Source organism: Mobula hypostoma, chromosome 3 (assembly GCF_963921235.1).
Source record: "Mobula hypostoma chromosome 3, sMobHyp1.1, whole genome shotgun sequence".
NCBI lineage: Eukaryota > Metazoa > Chordata > Chondrichthyes > Myliobatiformes > Myliobatidae > Mobula > Mobula hypostoma.
This window is the reverse complement of record NC_086099.1, coordinates 226,871,811-226,894,775: the sequence shown is the minus strand read 5'-3', so window position 1 is coordinate 226,894,775 and position 22,965 is coordinate 226,871,811. Positions and strand designations below refer to the sequence as shown.

Below are 22,965 nucleotides of genomic sequence, written 5' to 3'. Positions count from 1 at the left end.
GCCATTCCTCTATCCATGCCAGTATCTTTCCTGTAGTCATAGTCATACTTTATTGATCCCGGGGGAAATTGGTTTTTGTTACAGTTGCATCATAAATAATAAATAGTAATAGAAATAGTAATAGTAATATTACTATTAGTAAATAGTAATAGAATAGTAATAGAAAAATAGTAATAAATAGTTAAATAGTAATATGTAAATTATGTCAGTAAATTTTGAAATAAGTCCAGGACCAGCCTATTGGCTCAGGGTGTCTGACCCTCCAAGGGAGGAGTTGTAAAGTTTGATGGCCACAGGCAGGAATGACTTCCTATGACGCTCTGTATTGCATCTCGGTGGAATGAGTCTCTGGCTGAATGTACTCCTGTGCCCACCCAGTACATTATGTAGTGGATGAGAGACATTGTCCAAGATGGCATGCAACTTGGACAGCATCCTCTTTTCAGACACCACCGTCAGAGAGTTCAGTTCCATCCCCACAACATCACTGGCCTTACGAACGCCATAGGATTTTAACTTGTTAAGCAGTCTCATGTGTAACTCCTTCTCAAATGCCTTCTGAAAATCCAAGTAAATGATATTCATTGCCTATCCGTTGTCCACCCTGCTTGTTACTTCCTCAAAGAATTCTAACAGATTTGTCAGGCAGAATTTCCCTTTACAGAAACCGTGCTGACTTTGACTTATTTTATCCTTAGTCTCCAAGTACCCCGAAACCTCATCCTTAATAAGAGACTCTAACACTTTCACAAGCACCGAGGGTGGGCTAACTAGCCTATGATCACCTTCCTTTTGCTTCCTCCATTCTTAAAGAGTGGAGTGACATTTGCAATCTTCCAGTCCTCCGGGACCATGCCAGAATCAAGTGATTCTTGAAAGATCATGACCAATGCATCCGTTATCTCTTCAGCAACTCTCTCAAGACTCTGGGATGTAGTCCATCTGGCCCAGGTGACTTATCCACCTTAAGATCTTTGAGTTTGCCCAGCACTTTTTCCTTTGTAATAGCAATGTCACTCCTGCTCCCTGAAACTCAGGACCTCTGGCACACTGCTAGTGTCTTCCACAGTGAAGGCTGATGCAAAGTACCCATTAAGTTCATCTGCCATTTCTTTGTCCCCCATTACTACCTCACCAGCATCATTTTCCAGAGGTCCACCATCAGCTCTCACCTCCCTTTTATTCTTAATATAAGTGAATATCTTATTTCTTGTATGAACAGTATGTAAAGCAAAGTTTTGAATGTACCACGGTAAATGTGAGAATAATGAACCAATTGCAATTTTTAATAAATGCCATAAAATAGACTGGTATGGGGAGGCGTGTGCACCTCTCTAAGAGGGTTAAGCGGGTCTGGTGGCACCAGCTCTCGCCGTGTATCCACAACACAAACACGTGGCGCCCTGGCGGCCTATATGCAAACTAGGCCGGCAATGTAGGGGCGGGGCCTAGCATTCCGCGGCACCAATAACATCCGAACCTCTGGCTGTCATGTTGGTTCTGGCCAATGGCTGAGGATCCCTCTGTATTCCCCCCCCGTCCTGCATATTAATGACTATCACACGTTCGACCAATCGCAGCCGGCGTATGTAAATTGTTCCAGGGGCAGTGCGCTGATAGGATGAACGGGGAGCCAGGGTGCTTATGGGACCCATGGCAACGGCGGAGCTAAACAAGCGGGCTGTGCATCGAAGCACTGGTGGCAACCGAGGGTCGCCCTGGCAACGCCCCTAACAACGGAGCTTGAGCAGGCCGGAGCCCGGAGGCTGGAGTAGCGGCGGCAGCGGTAGGCCAGGCGAGGCAGGGGGAGCCCGGAGCCAGTGGCGAAGCGGGGTCCGGTGGCGGCGGAGGAGAGACAGCGGAGGCGGAACCTTCATCGCGCGGAACCTTTGTGCGGGGCTGCGGCGGCGGGAGTTGCCCGGGGACGTTGGCGGGGAGCCGGGGCCGGAGCGGGGGGCTGCGCGATGTTCAAGAACACGTTCCAGAGCGGCTTCCTCTCCATCCTCTATAGCATCGGCAGCAAACCGCTGCAGATCTGGGACAAGAAGGTGAGGCCTCGGAGGGTGGCCTGGGCCCTCCCAAGGTGTCTGGCTCTCTATTTACCGCCACTCCCATCCCTGCGGCCCCGTTTCCCACCCGCCTCTGGAGGTGGGGTTGTTGGGATTGGAGAAGGTGATGAAGGTCCAGAATTTCTTCAGGAACGACGACGAACGTAGTTCAATGGTTGTTTTCGAAAATGAATTGAAAGCAGTGTGGATAATGGACGGGATTGGGGATCACCCTAACAGGGAGGAGGCCGCAGCTCGGTGGTCCATAGTAGCCTGCTGTGTTGTAGAGAGTCTGAGTTTGCAGACGATATGAAGGTGGGTGGAAGGGTAGGTAGTGTTGAGAAAGCAGTGAACCTGCAGGCAGATTCAGACATTCGGAGAGTGGGCAAAGATGTAGCAGAAGGTAAACTAGGGAGATGCATGGCCTTGCCATATGGTAGAAAGAATGCTTTAAAAAATAGAGTACTATTTTCTAAACGGGGAGTGAATTCAGAAATCGGAGGTGCAAGGGGACTTGATGGACCTTGTGCAGGATTCCTTAAAGGTTGACTTGTAAGTTGAGTCGGTAGTGAGGAAGGCAAATGTGATGTTGATTTGAGAGGTTGGTCATGACTAGACTGAACTCCAGCCTCAGCAAGGACCTGGGCCCATTGCAATCTGCCTATTGCCACAATAGGTCAATGGCAGAGGCAATCTCAATGGCTCTCCACACGGCTTTAGACCACCTCAGGGGTGTGTGTTTAGCCCACTGCTATGCTCTCTGTATATACACATGGCTGTGTGGCTGTACATAGCTCAAATACCATCTATAAATCTGCTGACAATACAACCATTTTTGGTAGAATTTCAGGTGGTGATGAGAGGGGGTACAGGAGTGAGATATGCCAGCTAGTGGAGTGGTGCTGCAGCAACAACCTGGCAGTTAAGGTCAGTGAGATGAAAGAGCTGATTGTGGACTTCAGGAAGGGTAAGATGAAGGAACACATACCAATCCTCATAGAGGGATCAGAAGTGGAGAGTGAGCAGCTTCAAGTTCCTGGGTGTCAAGATCTCTGAGGATCTAATCTGGTCCCAACATATCGATGTAGTTATAAAGAAGGCAAGACAGTGGCTATACTTTATTAGGAGTTTGAAGAGATTTGGCATGTCAACAAATACTCTTAAGAACTTCTATAGTTGTGCCGTGGAGAGCATTCTGACAGGCTGCATCACTGTCTGGTATGGAGGGGCTACTGCACAGGACTGAAAGATGCTGCAGAAGGTTGTAAATCTAGTCAGCTCCATCATGGGCACTAGCCTACAAAGTACCCAGGACATCTTCAGGGAGCGGTGTCTCAGAAAGGCAGTGTCCATTATTAAGGATGTTGAACACTCATGGCATGCCCTTTTCTCACTGATTCAGGATCAGCTTCTTCCCCTCTGCCATCTGATTCCTAAATGAACATTGAACCCTTGGACACTACCTCACTTCTTTTAAATGTACAGTATTTCTGTTTTTTGCACATTTTGTAATCTATTCAATGTGTATACTGTAATTGATTTATTTTTTTTTATTCATTTTTTTTCTCTTCTATATTATGTATAGCATTGAACTGGTGCTGCTAAGTTAACAAATTTCACGTCACATGCTAGTGATAATAAACCTGATTCTGAATTTACTATAATTCCTATCTTATTGAAGAAGTGAAATCGTTTCATTTTCACTCCCGACTGTTTGTAGCATCTCCAAGCCTGAATGCTTGAAAGCACAGTGAGCAAAACGGTTTTGAATAGTGTTGCTGCTTATTTCTGACTGCCTATCAGTGCTTTTTGAGAACCAGCATGCGCAGCTGACACTATTAAACACTGATCACTCTAAGCACGGTGTAGTGTCAAGCAGCCACACAAGTGCACAGGACTTATGATAAAAACTGTTCGGCAACAGTCTCTTGTCCCAATTAAACAAAGGGAATTGTGACTGTTTTCTCAATTCGATTTTGTTCTTTAAGAGTTTTCCCAAATAAGTGACAGCCCTGACTAAACAATAGCCCAATTAACTGGAATTCACTTGATATGTTGAAGTCCCCCTGCATGTGGGTTGCAGGGGGGCCTGCAGATGCTGATACTGACATGTTCTTTCCCCCTCCCCTTGAGGTGTTTGAGGCCACAGGTTTCCAAAGAAGGCTGGGGTGGGGGGGCGTGGTGACCTTATTTATTGAGATACAATTCAGAGTAGCCCTTCTGGTCCTTTGAGCCGTGCCCTCCCTGACCCCCAGGCGATTTAACCCTCGCCTAATCACAGGACAATTTATAATGACCAATTACTGACCATCGGGTCAGTCTTTGCCCTGTGGGAGGAAACTGGAGGGAACTTGAGCAGTCACGGGGAGAGGTACAAACCTCAAATGAACCACAATCGTCTGTACTGAAAAGTGTTGTTATGCAGGTTTACATCATCATTAAAGGCTGAGATAAGGTGAATGATCATAGTTTTATTCCCAGGGTAGAGGAGTCTAAAACCAGAGGGCAAAGGGTTACGGAGCGAGGCATTTTAAAGGGATCTGAAGCGTAAGTTTTCACAGCGGGTGCATTGTGGTCTGGAGGAACATTATTTTGTTGGGTTGTAGATATTGTATGTACCTTCAGGTGACAGTAAACTTGAACTTGGTAACAGAACATGTTTGTGTTGGGATGGTGTTTGACTCACTGCTCCGGTCTGTGTGGCTGTGCGAAATGGAACTACGGTAACTAGGGGACTGCCAGTGAACTGTTTAATTGAATTATTATTGTCATGTTTACCAAGGTCTAGTGAAGAACTTTGTTTTGCATGCCATCCATACAGATCATTTCATTACACAGTGTATTGAGATACCACAAGGGAGAGCAATAACAGAATGCAGAATGAAGGGTTACAGTTGGTCTGTTAGCACTGCACTAAGGTGAAAGGTCATATCGAGCTGGACCGTCGGGTGAAGTGTCCATCTTATTGTGCTAGGGGGTCGTTCAAGAGTCTAATGACGTCTGTCCTTGAGCCTGGTGGTATGTACTTTCAGGCTTCTGTATCTTCTGCCGGATGGGAGGGGGGGACAAGAGAGAGTATCTGATGTAGGTGGGGTTCTTTGATTATGCTGGCTGCTTTACTGAGGCAGTGAGAAGTATAGACAGTCCATGGAGGGGAGGCTGGTTTCTGTGATGTGCTGAGCTATGTCCACAATGTTCTGCAGTTTCTTGTGATTGTGGGCAAAGCAGTTGCCATGCCAAGCCATGATACATTTGGAAAGGATGCTTTCTGTGGTGCACCTGTATTAAGTTGGTGAGGGTCAAAAGGGACCTACCAAATTTCCTTGGCTTCTGGAAGAAGTAGAAAGTGTTGGTGCATTTTCTTGGCTGTATCATCTACGTGGTTGGACTGTTAGTGATGATCACTACTGGAAACCTGAAGCTGTTAACCTCAGCAACATTGATGCCCAGTTCCCAGCATTTCTGAACACCGTCCCAAAGCTCAGCCCCCTCCAAGTGATTGTTCCTACTGCGTCCTTGGCCTCTGCAGTGAAGTGAGACACTCTGTCAGGGCACACAAGTGTGAAAAGATGTTTTTCCCTGTGGCTGGCTAAATATTTTTTCACCAGGTTTCAATATTTACTCAATTTTTTATTTTTTGAGGCTTTGCAGAAGGTGCAGGTGAGGTTCACCAAGTAGACTCCTGGATTAGAGGGCATGTGTGATGAGGAGATGTTGGATAGGGTTGGATTGTTGTCTCTGCAGAGATGGAGACCTGATCGAGGTTTATAAAATTAAGAGTAGACGATTGCTATCTTTATCCCAGGGTGAAAATGTCAAATCCTAGAGGACATGCAGTTAGTGAGGGGGAAAGTTCTGTGTCCATGCACAGTGCTGTGGAAAAAGTCTGGTTCCCATTCCCATTCCTGTTTTGACTGTTGTGCCACTCCCAGGGTGGTAGAGGTATGCCTCCAACCTGATGGCATGAACATTGATTTCTCCAGCTTCCAGAACTTTTCCCCACTCTCTTTCTGTCCTTTTCCATACCTCTCCCCTCTTTTTCTATTTCCCACTCTTCCCTCTTCTCACCTGCTTATCCCTTTCCCTTGGGTCCCCTCCTCCTTCCCTTTCTCCTATAGTCCACTTTGCTCTCCTATCAGATTCCTTCCTTTCTAATGCTTTACCTTTCCCACCCACCTGGCTTCACCTATCACCTTCTGAATTGTCCTCCTTCCCCTCCCCTCCCCCCTCACCTTTTTATTCTGACATCTTCCCCCTTCCTTTCCAGTCTCGGCCAGAAATGTCAACTGTTCATTTTCATAGATGCTGCTGTGTGTGTGTCTCTCTCTGTCTCTATCTCGACAAAGGAGCAGGAGTTGGCCATTCGGCCCATCGGGTCTGCTCTACCACTCCACCATGAGCTAAACTATTCTCCCATCTACTTCCAATTTCTGGCTTTTCCCCCATATCCCTTGAACCCTGACTAATTAGATACCTGTCAATCTCCTCCTTAAACACCCTCAACGATCAGGCCTCCACAGCTGTATGTGGCAACGAATTCCACAAATCCACGACCCTCTGGCTAAAAAAATTTCTCCTCATCCCTGTTTTAACTGGGTACCCTCTAATTCTAAGACTGTGGCCTCTTGTCCTGGATTCACCCACCAAAGGAAACAGCCTTTCCACATCTACTCTGTCCAACCCTTTCAACATTCAAAATGTTTCTATGAGATCCCCTCTCATTCTTCTATACTCTAGTGAATACAATCCAAGAGCCGACAAATGCTCCTCATATGTTAGCCCCTGCATTCCAGGAATCATCCTCGTAAATCTTCTCTGAACTCTCTCCAACATCAGTACATCCCTTCCAAGATAGGGGGCCCAAAACTGCACACAGTATTCCACCAGTGCCCCATAGAGCCTCATCAACACCTCCTTACTCTTATACACTATTCCTCTTGAAATGAATGCCAACGTAGCATTTGTTTCCTTACTGCCGATCCAACCTGGTGGTTAATCTTTAGGGTGTACTGCACAAGGACCCCCAATTCCCTTTGCACTAATGATTTTTGAATTTTCTCCCCATCTAAATAATTGGAAGCAGATAGGAGAATAGTATAGCTCATGGTGGAGCAGACTCAATGGGCCGAATGGCCTACTTCTCCTTTGTCTTGTGATAGATAGAGAGACACACACACAGCAGCATCTATGAAAATGAACAGTTGACATTTCTGGCCGAGACTTTTCTTCAAGACTGGAAAGGAAGGGGGAAGATGTCAGAATAACATATCTTCCAAAATGTACAACTGTACATTTCTCAATATTGTATCTCATCTGTCATTTCTTTGCCCACTCTCCTAAACTGACCAAGTCTCTCTGCAACCTTTCCGTTTCTTCAACACTTCCTGCTCCTCCAGCTATCTTGGTGTCGTCCACAAACTTAGCCACAAAACTATTTAATCCGTAATCTAAATCATCGATATACATTGTAAAAAGAAACTGCCCCAACACCGATCCTTGCGGAACACCACTAGTAACCGGCAACCAATCAGAATAGGATCCCTTTATTCCCACCCTTTGCTTTCTGCCTATCAGCCAATGCTCCACCCATTTCAATATCTTTCCTATAATTCCATGGGCTCTCATCTTATTAAGCAGCCTCATATGTGGCACCTTATCGAAGGCCTTTTGAAAATCCAAATACACAACATCCACAGCTGCTCCCTTGTCAATCTTATTTGAGATTACCTCAAAAAATTCCAATAAGTTGGTAAGGCAGGATCTTCCCTTCATGAAACCATGCTGGTTTCGGCCTATCTTGTCATGCACCTCGAGGTATTTCATAACCTCGTCCTTGAGAATCGACTCCAATAACATTCCAACTACCGATGTCAGACTAATAGGTCTGTAATTTTCTTTTTGCTGCCTCCCTCCTTTCTTAAACAGTGGAACACATTTGCAACCTTCCAGTCCTCCGGAACCATGCCAGAGTCTATTGATTCCTGGAAGATCATTTCCAATGCCTCCACAATCTCCAAAGCCACCTCCCTTAGAACCCGTGGGTGCACCTCATCCTGTCCAGGAGACTTATCTATTCTTAGTCCACTTAGCTTCCCAAGTACTTTCTCTCTAGTAATCTTGACTGTATCTAATTCTATTCCCTGAGACCTCTGGCTATCAGGTATGTTGCTAATGTCTTCCACTGTGAAGACTGATGCAAAATACTCGTTTAGTTCCTCCGCCATCTCTTTGTTACCCATTATAATTTCTCCAGCATCATTTTCAATCGGTCCCATATCTACCCGTGCCTCTCTTTTACTCTTCATATATTTAAAAAAACTCTTAGTATCCTTTTTTATGTTAATTGCCAACTTCCTTTCATAATTCATCTTTCCTAATGATTTTCTTAGTTTCCTTCTGTAAGTTTTTAAAAGTTGTCCAGTCCTCAGTTTTCGCAATAATTTTTGCTTCCTTTTGTGCTGTCTCTTTTGCTCTTATTTTAGCCTTAACCTCTCTCATTAGCCACATTTGTGCCATTTTTCCATTCATGATTTTCTTTTTTTCTTGGAATATATTTTTCCTGCACTTTCCTTACTTCTTGTAGGAATTTCATCCAATTCTGCTCTACCATCCCTCCGAATCGACTTGGGCTGGTTCCTCTCTCATACCACTGTAATTTCCTTTGTTCCACTGAAATATCGATACACCTGGTATCAGCTTCTCCTTTTCAAATTTCAAATGTCTCTGTCTCTCCCTCTACTTCCAGCAACCACAGACTTTCTTGTGTTTATATATAGGACTTTTGCACATCACTGTTTTTGTCAACATGGAGTTTGTAGATCTGGCGAGAACAGCGGATGTTGGGACTGGAGAGGGTGTGGGCGGATGGCAGAGGAGGAGTGCCTGTGATGGGAGAGGTGGGGCGGATGCACACCCACCCAACTCTGAGACATCAGGCAAGGTCTGGTCCAAACAATTGGTTTATTGATCATTACAGAATGTCTCCACAGTCAACAGGATGAATTGCAACGGAAAAGGCGGACAAAATTGAAAAGGGTGAATATTGGACTGAAGGTGTTGTATCTGAATGGACGAAGTTTATGGAATAAGATAGATAAACTTGCAGCACAGTTGCAGATTGGCTGGTGTGAGGGTGGTTGAAAGATTGAAAGGGAGCTTAATGTCGAAGGATACGCATTGAATCAAAAGGACAGGCAGGAAGGCTGAGGAGGTGACATTGCTCAGTTGGTAAAAAAATGAAATCAAATCATTAGAAAGATGTGACATGGGGTCAGAAAGTGTTGAATCATTGTAGGTAGAGAAAGTTAAGGAACTACAAGGGTAAAAAGTCCCCATTGAGAGTTGTATAGAGACCTCCAAACTGTAGTTAGGATGTGGCGTACAAATTACAACGGGAGATAGAAAATGCATGCCAAAAGGGCAATGTTACTATAGTCATGGGTGACTTCAATATGCAGGTAGATTGGGGAAAATCAGGTTGGTGCTGGATTACGGGGTTGGGGGGGTGGGGGAGGGGGCTATGGTTTGTAGAATGAGCCCACGAGAGCAGGCGTCACCAACCTTTTTTGCACTGCGGACTGGTTTAATATTGACAATATTCTTGCGGACCGGCCGACGGGTGGTAGGGTTGCCAACGGCCAAGAGTAGCAGTCAAATACGTTGTGTTTACCCCGAGAAAGCCTACAATGACCATGAAGCCTTGCGCGGGCACCTGTGTGCATGCGTGTATGTGCCGATTTTTTTCTACAAATTGTTTTTGGCGATTCTGTTCGGGGGGTGTTAATCACGACCGGAATATAGATGATAAGTGGTTAATACACTCAATTTCGTTTCTAAAAGGGTTTATCTAATGAATTTAATATTAAACACACCGCGCATATTTTCTTCGCATGAATATAGTGATAAGTCAATTATCAGGGGAGGACAGGAGAACTTGAAGTAAGTGTTGAACGAACTTCCAGTAGAAGTGGTAGAGGCAGGTTCGATATTATCATTTAAAGTGAAATTGGATAGATATATGGACAGGAAAGGAATGGAGGGTTATGGGCTGAGTGCAGGTCGGTGGGACTAGGTGAGAGTAGCGTTCGGCACGGACTAGAAGGGCAGAGATGGCCTGTTACCATGCTGTAATTGTTATATGGTTATATAAGTCAATAGCATCATAACATTTTAAGTAACATATGGATATTAAACACACAGCGCATATTTCCCCCGTATGAATATATAAAAGCATTGCAACGCACAAATATCGCTGAATCAGTGGGAGCCCTGGGCTGAATACTTGTTTCCCTGCAGCAAGACGGTGCCATCGAGGGGTGATGGGAGACAGCGATACTCGAAGGGGGTTCCTTATGTCCAGTCTATTCTGCAATTTAGTTTTCGTTGCATTCATTGCAGAGGTATGTTGGAAATGGAAGCAACGTTTTCAGTGCTTTCATGGCTATCTCAGGATATTTAGCCTTGACTTTGATCCAGAACGCCGGCGGAGATGTTATGTCAAACATAATTTTCAGCCCGCTGTTATTTGCAAGCTCGAGGAGTTGATCTCCTTCCCGCGCTGACATGGATGACGCGCAGGTAATGACCTCGCGTGCATTCAAGCTCCACAGTGCGCGTGACAGGGAATGAGGAAAGGTGCAGTTGACTTATATCGCCAAATCATATCGTTTCCTCGCGGCCCGGCAGCACGTGCTTTGCGGCCCGATGGTCGGGGACTGCTGCACTAGAGGATCAGGTATTCTTGATTGGGTGTTGTATAATGAGCCAGAATTGATTAGAGCGACTAAGGTAAAAGAACCCTTAGGGGTAAATGATCATAATATGATCAAATTTCCCCTGAAATTTGAGAAGGAGAAGCTAAAGTCAGATGTTTCAGTGTTACAGTGGAGTAAAGGGAATTACAGAGGCATGAGAGGGGAGTTGGCCGAGATTCTTTGGAAAAGAACGCTGGCAGGGATGATAGCAGAGCAGCAATAGCTGGAATTTCTGGAAGACACAGGATATATATAGAGGAAGAAATATTCAAAAGGGAAGATGACACAATCATGGCTAAAAAGAGAAGTCAAATCCAACATAAAAGCCAAAAAGAGGGATTATAATAAAACAAAAATTAGTGGAAAGTTAGAAGATTGGGAAGCTTTTAAAAACCAACAGAAAGCAACTAAAAAAAGTCAGGAAGAAGGTAAAGATGGAATACAAAAGTAAGCTAGCCAGTAATATTAAAGAAGATACCAAAAGTTTCTTAAGATACATAAAGTGTAAAAGAGAAGCGAGAGTGGATATTGGACCACTGGAAAACGATGCTGGAGAGGTAGTAATGGACGACAGGGAAATAGCGAATAGACTGATTAAGTATTTTGCATCAGTTGTCACTGTGGAAGACACTAGCAGTGTGGTGGAAGTTCCAGGTGTCAGGGGACATGAAGTGTGTGAAGTTACCATCACTAGAGAGAAGGTTCTTGGGAAACTAAAAAGCTTGAAGGTAGATAAGTCGCCTGGGCCTAATGGTATACATACCAGAGTCCTGAAAGAGATTATGGAAACATTAGTAATGATCTTTCAAGAATCACTAAATTCTGGAATGGTTCTGGAATACTGGAAAATTGCAAACGTCACTCCACTTTTCAAGAAGACAAAGAGGTAGAAGAAAGGAAACTATAGACCGGTTAGTCTAACCTCAGTAGTTGGGAAGATGTTGGGGTTGATTATTAAGGATGTGGTTTCAGGGTACTTGGAGGCCCATGATAAAATAGGCCATAGTCAGCATGGTTTTCTAAAGGGAAAGTCTTGCCTGACAAATCTGTTGGAATTCTTTGAAGAAATAACAAGCAGAATAGACACAGGAGGATCAATTGTAGTTTCTTGAAGGCCTTTGCGAAGGTGCCATACGGTTGGCTGTTTAACAAGCTACAAGCCCATAGTATTACAGGAACGATTCTAGCATGGATGAAGCAGTGGCTGACTGGTAGGAGGTAAAGAGTGGGAATAAAGGGAGCCTTTTCAGACTGACTGCTAGTGCCTAGTGATGTTCCACAGGGATCTGTTGGGACTGATTCTTTTTACGTTATATGTCAATAATTTGGATGATGGAATTGATGGCTTTGTTGCAAAGTTCACAAATGATATGACGATAAGTGGAGGGGCAGGTCGTTTTGGGGAAGCAGAGAGGCTACTGAAGGTCTTTGGTTAGGAGAATTCTGCAAAGAAGCAGCAGATGGAATATATTGTTGGGAAGTGTATGGTCATGCGCTTTGAAAGAAGAAATTAAAGGGTTGACTATTTTCTAAGTGGAGAGAAAATACAAAAATCTGAGGTGCAAAGGGACTTGGGAGTCCTTGTGCAGGATTCCTTATAGGTTAATTTGCAGATTGATTCTATTGTGAGGAAGGCAAATGCAACGTTAGCATTCGTTTCAAGAGGACCAGAATATAAAAGCAAGGATGTAATGTTGAGACTTTGTAAAGCACTGTTAAGGCCTCCCTGGAGTGTTGTGAACAGTATTGGGCCCCTTAGAAAAGAATGTACTGAAACTGGAGAGGGTTCAAAGGGGGTTCATGAAAATGATTGCAGGTTTGAACGGCTTGTCATGTGAAGAGTGTTTGATGGCCTTGGGCCTCTGTTCACTGGAATTCAGAAGAATGAGAGGTGACTTCATTGAAACCAATCGAATGGTGAAAGCATTGACAAAGTGGTTGTGGAAAGGATATTTCCTATGGTGGGAGAGTCTAAGACCAGAGGACACAGCCTCAGAATAGAGGGGTGTCCTTTCAGAACAGAGATGAGGAGGAATTTCTTTAGCCAGAGCATGGTGAATCTGTAGAATTCATTGCCCAGGCAGCTGTGGAGGTCAAGTCTTTATGTATGTACATATAGACAGATACTTTATTGATCCCAAAGGGAATTACAGTGTCATGGTAGCATTACAAGTGGACATGTATACAAATATTTCAAGAAAAGTAAGAAAGAATAAAAAAACAAGTTACCTCACAGTCTAACAGGAGAGGATCATCACTTCCCCGGCTATAGATCGGCTCATTACAGAGCCTGATGGCTGAGGGTAAGAATGACCTCATATAGCGCTGTTTGCAGCAGCGCAGTTGTCTTGGTCTGTTGCTAAAAGTGCTCCTTTGTTCAGCCAAAGTGGCACGAGGAGGGTGAGAAACAGTGCCAGGATTTTCCGTAGGGTCCTTTGTTCTACTACAGCCTCCAATTTGACTCCTGTAACAGAGCCAGTCTTTCTAATCAGTTTACTGAGCCTGTTGGCATCACCCATGTTGATGCCGTTGCCCCTGCACCCCACTGCAGAGAAGATTGTACTGGTGACAACAGACTGATAGAACACATGAATGAGAGGTCTGCATACTCCAAAGGACCTCAGTCTCCCCAGGAAGTCTAGGCGACTTAAGCCCTTCTTGTTCACAGCCTCTGTGTTGGAGCTCCACTCACGTCTGTCATCCAGGTGCACCCCCAGGTAGTTGTAGGCCCTCACCACATCCATGTCCTCACCATCAATAGTAACAGGGAGCAGTGCAGGCTTCGTCTTCCTAAAGTCCATCACCATCTCCTTTGTTTTACTGATGTTGAGCTGCAGATGACTCAGCTTGCACCTTTTGACAGTCTTCCACCAGGGCCCTGTATTCATCCTCCTGTCCTCCCCTTATACATCCAGCTATTGCTGAGTCATCACAGAATTTCAGCAGATGACATGACTCAGTGTTGTATCTAAAGTCCGAGGTATACAGGGTAAACAGGAAGGGAGCCAACAGAGTCTCCTGTGGGGACGCAGTGCTGCTGAAACACAGCTCTGAAGCTGCACAAACTGTGGTCTGCCAGTCAGGTAGCCCATTATCCGGGATGTAGTGGATATGCCAGCCTGCATTGAATGGAGGTTCTTCCCCAGCAGTGAGGCTGTCTGCTATTGAAAGCACTCAAGAAATTAAAAAACATGATCCTCAGTGCTGCCCTGCTTATCCAAATGGGAGTAGGTTCTGTTCAGCAGGTAGATGATGGCATCATCAACTCCAATGTGCTCCTGGTAAACTGCAGGAAATCGAGGGCTGATCTGGCCAGGGGTCGGAGGTGAGCCAGGACCAGCCTCTCCAGGGTCTTCATGATGTGTGACGTCAGGGCCACTGGATGGTAGTCATTGAAGACTTTCATTTGGCCTTTTTGGGTACTGAGACCACATGATGTTTTCCACACAGTTGGAACCCTTTCCAGGCAAAGGTTTGATAGATTGTTAATTGGTCAGGGCATGAAGGGATATGGGGAGAAGGCAGGAGATTGGGGCTGAGAGGAAAATTTGATCAGCCATGATGAAATGGCAGAGCAGATGCGATGGGCCAAATGGCCTAATTCTGCTCCTATATCTTATGTTCTTTGGGTCTCTCTGGCGCTTCCCGCTCCTTCCCCTCTCCCTGTCCCCTTCCCACTTCCAGTCCACAACAGAGACCCATATCAAAATCAGGTTTATCATCACTCACATAGGTCATGAAATCTGTTTTTTTTGTGGCAGTAGTGCAGTGCAATACATAAAATTACTATGTACTGTGGACAAGTGTTGGGCACGTATATATAGTTAGGGTGCTTAAAACTTTTGCACAGTACTGTACTTTGTGATGTTACGTGAAGATGTCAGCCACAGACTGTGACTGTGCACTGATCGGTTACTCTATGTTTGGTTTAAGGTGAGGAATGGCCACATTAAGAGGATTACAGACAACGACATCCAGTCCCTGGTGTTGGAGGTTGAAGGAACCAATGTGAGGTGAGTCATGGGGGAACTCTGAGGGTGAGGATGGGGTCCAAACTCCTTTCAGTTACAGATGCGCTACAGAAGATAGCCTGTCGGGCTGCTTTGCAGCCTGGTATAGCAACTGCTCTGCTCGGGTCTGGACTGATGGGATCTGCAGGGAGCATGGCCCAGTCTGTCACAGACTTGTCACTTTCCTCCAGTAGTCCATCCTGGCGGGGTGCTTCAGGAAGGCTAATGATACCGTCAGCCTGGGCAGCACTGTAATTTAATGCTTTACAGTGCCAGTGACCCAGGTTTAATTCCCGCAGCTGCCTGTAAGGAGTTTGTACGTTCTCCCGGTGAGTGCGTGGGTTTCCTGTGGGTGCCCCGGTTCCCTCCCACTCCAGAGGTTGTACAGGTTATTGGTTAATTGGTCACGTGGGTGTAATTGGGTGGCACGGGCGCACTGGGCCGGACTGGCCTGTTACCATGCTGCATCTCGAAATAAAATAACAGAAAGGTAAAATAAGTCAAAATGCCTGCCACCTTTGCCATTCCCTTTTCCCTCCTATCTTCTGGGAGACGACATAGGCGTTTGAAAGCCTGGATGAGCAGACTTACGAACATCTTCTCAGCCCCTGTTCTTGGATTCAAGTTAGGTTATAGTCATACACCAGGGTGCAATGAAATTCTTTGCTCACAGAGTCAGTGCACATGTAATGATAAGTACAACAATAAACAGTGATGGTGTGAAACAGCGGAATGGAGCAAGTACAGTAGTACTGTCATCTCTACTTGCTGCTGCCATCTGGAAAGTGGTACAGGAGCCTCAGGACCCACACCATCAGGTTCAGGAACAGTTGTTACCCCGCAACCACCAGGCTCCTGAACCAGTGGAGATAACTTCACTCAACTTCACTTTACCCAACACTGAACTACTCCCACAACCTACAGACACACTTTCAAGGACTCTTGATCTCGTGTTTTATGTTTTTTTGGCTTGCTTATTTATTTTCTTTTTCTATTTACACAGTTTGTGTATTTGCATATTAGTTTGTCTTGTTAGAACATAGACCAGTACAGCACAGTACAGGCCCTTCACCCACCATGTTGTGCTGACCTTTTAACCTACTCCAAGATCAATCTAAACCTTCCCTCCCACATAGCCTTCATTTTTCTATCATCCGTGTGTCTGTCTAAGAGTCTTAAGTGTCCTGAATGTATTTGTCTGTGTCTGGTTATTACGTAGAAAGCCTACAGCACAATACAGGCCTTTCGGCCCACAGAGTTCTGCTGAACATGTGTTAGAACTACCTAGGCTTACCCATAGCCCTCTATTTTCCTAAGCTCCATTTATCCATTCAGGAGTCTCTTAAAGACCCTATTGTTTCCGCCTCCACCACCACCAGCAGCCCATTCCACACACTCACCACTCTCTGCGATTTTTAAAGAAAAAACTTACCCCTGACATCTCCTCTATACCTACTTCCAAGCACCTTAAAACTGTGCCCTCTCGTGCTAGCCATTTCAGCCCTGGGAAAAAGCCTCTGACTATCCACACAATCAATGCCTCTCATCATCTTGTACACCTCTGTCAGGTCACCTCTCATCCTCTGTCGCTCCAAGGAGAAAAGGCTGAGTTCACTGAACCTATTCTCATAAGGCATGCTCCCCAATCCAGGCAACATCCTTGTAAATCTCCTCTGCACCCTTTTCCCCAATCAGAAACCATGGATGAACAGAGAAGTTCGCTACCTGCTCAAAGCCAGAGATTCAGCCTTCAGGGCTGGAGACCAGGAGGCTTACAGCTCAGCCAGGGCCAACCTGAGGAGGGGAATCTCTCAGGCTAAATGCATATACAAACAGAGAATCGAGGAGCATTTCAACTCCTCGGACCCCCGGCGCATGTGACCTGAAATACAGGTCATTACAGACTTCAGACCACCTAGTACTGTGCCCCCTTCCAGCTCTGCTTCCCTCCCTAATCAGCTCAATTACTTCTACGCTCGCTTTGACCGAGGGAACAAGGAGGTCACCCTCAAAGCGGATCTCCCACCTGCTGAACTGCCTCTCTCACTTTCCACCTCCAACGTTTGCGCCACCCTGAGCAGGGTGAATGTACGGCAGGCAGCCGGTCTGGATGGAATACAGGTCTCCCCCGCCATCCGAAGGTAGAGCGTTCCTATGAAACGGTTCGTAAGCCGAAATGTCGTAAAGCGAAGAAGCAATTACCATTTATTTATATGGAAAATATTTGTGAGTGTTCGCAGACCCAAAAATAACCTACCAAATCATGCCAAATAATACATAATACCTAAAATAACAGTAACATGTAGTAAAAGTAGGAATGATATAAATACACAGCCTATATGAAGTAGAAATAATGTATGTGCAGTGTAGTATCACTTATGGGAATCAGGAAGACAGCGCCAAGCACACTGATGATGGTGTGTTAGGCTGAGTCGTTGGAGGTTGGGGTGGTGCAGTGGACCCCAACCAGGCAGCGAACCGATACCGATCCGTGGAGAATGCAGGGATGCAGCGGTAGCCGGGATGCCGCCAGCACATCGTTAAGAAAAAAGCCGAAATAAACAAGCCAATTAAGTAGATGCCGCCTGGCACGTAATTAATTAGCTTGTTTATTTCGGCTTTTTTCTTAAAGGTGTGCTGGGTGCGTCCTGGCTACCGCTGCGTTCTCTGCGGCAAGTGTATCGGTCCGTGGCCCGGGGATTGGGGTGGTGGGACACGGGGGTGTCATCTCATCGTCGTCCGTTTCCATCAGGGCAGGCAGGTCATCTTCTTCTATGTTTGCCTGCCTTGATGTCGAAGGTCGAGGTTCGTCGTCTGCTATGGCTGATGTGGAAGGCTTGAAGAACGACAGTATGCTTGACTGCTTAGCCTCGTGCATTTTTCTATCATCTCACGCAGTTGCTTCGCGTTCACTTCCTGAACGACTTCACTTTTGGTCCGTTCGCTACTGCATTCGGTTTCGATTGTTATCCTTTCCTCTTCCAATTGCATCAGCTCTTCATCTATCAGTTCTTGGTCATGGGATGCCAAAACCTCTTCAACATCATCTTTGTCAACTTCCACAAGCCAAACTCACTTTGTCCTTACTTCGTTCACCACGATTGAAACGCTTAATTATGTCTAGTTTTACGCTGTGTATCACCCTTACGAGCTCTTTTAGGCTTTTTCGACTGGTTGTATCGTATCCATGTATCGTTGTATTCATGTACCGCCTACTCCAGTAGGTGCTACAGGAGCATCCGCTCCCGCACCAGCAGGCTCAGGAAAAGCTTCTTCCCTGAGGCTGTGACCCTGCTGAATCTCACATCACAGCGCTGAGCAGTATTGCACCCATATTGGACTGTCTCAGTACTTTTATATTTGTATGTTGTAGCACTTACTTTTTATTTGCAGTTATTTTGTAAATAATACTATTTTTTTGCCCTTCTGGTCAGATGCTAATTGCATTTCATTGGCTTTGTATCTGTACTTGACACAATGACAATAAAGTTGAATCTAATCTAATCTATGGTTTCCACGTCCTTCCTGTAGTGTGGCAACCAGAACTGAGCACAGTATTTCAAGTGGGGTCTGACCAGGGTCCTATATAGCTGCAACATTACCTCTCGGCTCCTAAACTCAATCTCACTATTGATGAAGGCCAATACACCGTATGCCTTCTTAACCACAGAGTCAACCTGCGTAGCAGCTTTGAGTGTCCTATGGACTCAGACTCCAAGATCCCACTGATCCTCCACACTGCCAAGAGTCTTACCATTAATACTATATTCTGCCATCATATTGACCTACCAAAATGAACTACCTCACACTTATCTGGGTTGAACTTCATCTGCCACTTCTCAGCCCAGTTTTGCACCATATCAATGTCCTGCTGTAACTTCTGACAGCCCTCCACACTATCCACAACACTCCCAACCTTTGTGTCATCAGCAAATTTACGAACCTATCCCTCCACTTCCTCATCCAGGTCATTTATAAAAATCACAAAGAGTAAGGGGTCTCAGAACAGATCCCTGAGGCACACCACTGGTCACCGACCTCCATGCAGAACATGACCCGTCAACAACCACTTTTTGCCTTCTGTGGGCAAGCCAGTTCTGGATCCACAAAGCAATGTCTCCTTGGATCCCATGCCTCGTTACTTTCTCAATGAGCCTTGCATGGGGTTACCTTATCAATGCCTTGCTGAAATCCATATACACTATATCTACAGCTTTACCTTCATCAATGTGTTTTGTCACATCCTCAAAAAAAAAATTCAATCAGGCTCTTAAGGCATGATCTGCCTTTGACAAAGCCATGCTGACTATTCCTAATACTATGCCTCTCTAAATGTTCGTAAATCCTACCTCGCAGGATCTTCTCCATCAACTTACCAACCACTGAAGTAATTCTCACTGGTCTATAATTTCCTGGGCTATCTCTACTCCCTTTCTTGAATAAGGGAACAACATCCACAACCTCCAATCCTCTGGAACCTCTCCTGTCTCCATTGATGATGCAAAGATCATTGCCAGAGGCTCAGCAATCTCCTCCCTCGCTTCCCACAGTAGCCTGTCTGGTCCCGGTGACTTATCCAACTTGATGCTTTCCAAAAGCTCCAGCACATCCTCTTCCTTAATATCTACATGCTCAAGCTTTTCAGTCTGCTGTAAGTCATCCCTACAATTGCCAAGATCCTTTTCTGTATTGAATACTGAAGCAAAGTATTCATTAAGTACCTCTGCTATCTCTTCTGGTTCCATACACACTTTTCCACTGTCACACTTGATTGGTCCTATTCTCTCACGTCTTATCCTCTTGCTCTTCACATACCTGTAGAATGCCTTGGGGTTTTCCTTAATCCTGTCCACTAAGGCCTTCTCATGGCCCCTTCTGGCTCTCCTAATTTCATTCTTAAGCTCCTTCCTGCTAGCCTTAAAATCTTCTAGATCTCTATCATTACCTAGTTTTATGAACCTTTCGTAAGCTCTTCTTTTCTTCTTGACTAGATTTACAACAGCCTTTGTACACCACTGTTCCTGTACCCTACCATCCTTTCCCTGTCTCATTGGAATGTACCTATGCAGAATCCCATGCAAATATTCCCTGAACACTTGCCACATTTCTTCCATACATTTACTTGAAAACATCTGTTTCCAGTTTATGCTTCCAAGTTCCTGCCTGATAGCCTCATATTTCTGCTTACTCCAATTAAACGCTTCATAAGAAATGGGAGCAGGAGGAGGCCATCTGGCCCATCGAACCTGCCCCACCATTCAATAAGATCATGGCTGATCTGTCTGTAAACTCAGCTCCATCTACCTGCCTTTTCCCCATAATCCTGAATTCCCCTACTATGTAAAAATCTATCTAACTGTTTCTTAAATATAGTTAGTGAAGAAGCCTTAACTGCTTCCCTGGGCAGAGAATATCATAGATTCCCCACTCTCTGGGAAAAACAGTTTCTTCTCATCTCCGTCCTAAATCTTCTCCCCTGAATCTTGAGGCAATATCCCCTAGTTCTCGTTTCCCTAACTTGTCTGTTCCTCTCCCTCTCCAACGCTATGGTAAGGGAGATAGAATTGTGATCACTATCTCAAATGCTTTCCCACTGAGAGACCTGACACCTGACCAGGTTCATTTCCCAATATCAGATCAAGTACAGCCTCTCCTCTTGTAGACAATCCCTCCATGACTTCCTCCTTTTCTGCAGCCGTGACACTATCTCTGATCAACAGTGCCAAGCCCCCACCACTTAGAGCTATGGTGTGGTGGTCATTACAGAGACCTGGATGGTGCAGGGGGAGGAATGGTTACTTCAAGTGCCAGGCTTTAGATGTTTCAGAAAGGACGGGCGGGGGGGGAGGCAAAAGAGGTGGGGGCGTGGCTGTTCTCCTTCCCACTTCAAAATATCTTGGACGCGATCAGAAATATCCTGGACCCTGGCACCTGGGAGGCAAATTGTCATCTGCGTTTCTTTCCTGCGTCCACAGAATCACCTGTCTGACCCCTAACTATAGAGTCCCCTATTACTGCTGCCATCCTCTTCCTTTCCCTACCCTTCTGAGCCACAGGGCCAGACTCTGTGCCAGAGGCACGGCCACTGTTGATTCCCCCAGGTAGGCCGACCCCCCAACAGTACTCAAGCAGGAGTACTTATTGTTAAAGGTTACAGCCACAGGGGTACTCTCTAGTATCTGACTCTTTCCCTTCCCTCTCCTGACTGTTACCCACTTATCTGTCTCCCCAGACCCTGGTGTGACTACCTGCCTGTAGCTCCTCTCTATCACCTCCTCACTGTCTCTGACCAGACGAAGGTCATCCAGCTGTATCTCCAGTTCCCTAACCCGGTCCCTAAGGAGCTGCAGCTCGATGCACCTGGTGCAGATGTGGCCGTCCGGGAGTCTGGGAGTCTCCTGAACTTCCCACATCTGACACCCAGCACAGAACACTGGCCGTTTTGTTGTTGTGTTTATTGTTTTTGATTCCCATCCCACGACGCGGTTTACTCTGAGGGCTTCACATGAGCCAGGAACGACATTGCACTGTGGTGTCGATGACGATAAACACACCTGAGCCCGAGCCAGCCCTCAGTCTGGGTCGAACCTTCTCCGCCACTGGAGGTAGAAGAGAGGGGGCAGCCGGCAAGTGGAGGGAAGGTGTGATGATGGCGAGCTTGGGGAATCTCACTTCCAGCCAGTGCTGCTGCTTCTGACCATGTAGGAGCTCGGGCTGGTACAAGAGGCCCTCCGTTGGTGGGGATCGACCATGGATGTTACATCCTGGGTGTATGCAGCCAGGGCAGTACGATGTCAGTAGAAATGATTCCACTGGCTTAATAGCTAAGCCACACGTGAAGGCCAGGAACTGGACTTAGTTCTCAGAGGCTATTTGAAACTCACACTATTGGGAACATTTAAGTTGTCTTATCCCCACTACCCCCTCTCCCTGGCTATGACAACTTCAGGAACTGATTTAAAGTTGGTACTAACTGTGTCTGAAACCCCACCAGCACCACATACATCACCTGCCCAGCGGACCCAAAGAAGACCCTGGGCATCAAGCTGCCCTTCCTTGTGATGATCATCAAGAACCTGAAGAAATACTTCACATTCGAAGTCCAGGTGAGGACCACAAGGACAGCTGCTGTGTCCCATTACCAAAACGTGTGCGTGTGTGTGAACTTGCCCCACACATCTCCTTTAAACTTCCACCCTCTCACTTTTAAAAGCGCGTCCTCTGTCTTTCCTTCCCTCCTTCCTGGCCCTTTGAGCTGCTCTGATTCAATGCTAGTCTCATCACAGGACCGTTGACAATGACCAATTAACCTACATCACTTGACATTTTTACCCTTGGGAGAAATATTCTGACTGTAGTCACCTCTCAAGATCTTATAAACCTTTATCAGGCCTCTGCCAATCCAAAGCAACTCACCCAACGCAGGCAGCATCGTGCTGAATGCAATCTGCAGCCTCTCCAACGCCTCTCGTGGGGATACCCAGAACTGCACAAAATACTGCAGAAGTGGCTTGACCCGAGTTTTATACAGCTGCAGCATAACCTCCTGACTCTTGTATGCAGTACTCTGACTGATGAAGGCACGCACATCACTGGCCTTTGTTTTTACTAACGCCATTAGCGCAATGCTTTACAGTTCCAGTGGTCACTGACCGAGGTTCAGTTCCCAATGCTGTCTGCAAGGAGTTTGTAAGTTCTCCCAGTGACTGCGTAGCCTTTCCCCCAGTGCTCTGGATTCCTCCCACACTGCAAAGACGTGGGTGCGGGTTAGGGTTAGTAAGTCGTATGCTGTGGAGGCGTGGCAAGACTTGTGGGCTGCTCCCTGCATGTCTTTGGGCTCTGATGGTTGACGCAAACCACATATTTCTCCGAGTTTCAATGTACATGTGATAAATAAAGCTTTAACAACAAAGAGACGTGTGCAGCCACTTTCAGTGAGCTGTGGACTTGGACCCCAGGATCCCTCTGTACATCACTAGTCTCTGTACAGTGTCCTTTTCCTCGTCCCGAAGTACAGCCTCCTCTTGTTCGCACATCACTCCTGGGGCATAGGCCACCGCCAGCTGCTCCCCAAGGTCCTCTATCGTAGCCCATCTACGAAGACCCTTCCTCTCGCAGGGACGAGGTCGTTGGAGCTTTCGTTGACATTTCTGT

At 46.0% G+C, this 22,965-nt stretch overlaps 1 protein-coding gene across 1 annotated transcript in view; it reads left to right on the top strand.

Annotated features, from left to right (window-relative positions):
* The first annotated feature begins 1,698 nt into the window (after nt 1-1,698).
* The window catches only part of cfap20 (cilia and flagella associated protein 20), a 32,534-nt gene continuing 11,267 nt past the window's right edge, over nt 1,699-22,965 (top strand). Inside the window, exons 1-3 of the mRNA XM_063044668.1 lie at nt 1,699-2,048; nt 14,735-14,814; nt 21,806-21,917. Coding sequence (XP_062900738.1) covers nt 1,965-2,048; nt 14,735-14,814; nt 21,806-21,917 — 276 coding nt within the window. The 5' untranslated portion in view covers nt 1,699-1,964. The remainder of the gene's footprint in view (nt 2,049-14,734; nt 14,815-21,805; nt 21,918-22,965) is intronic.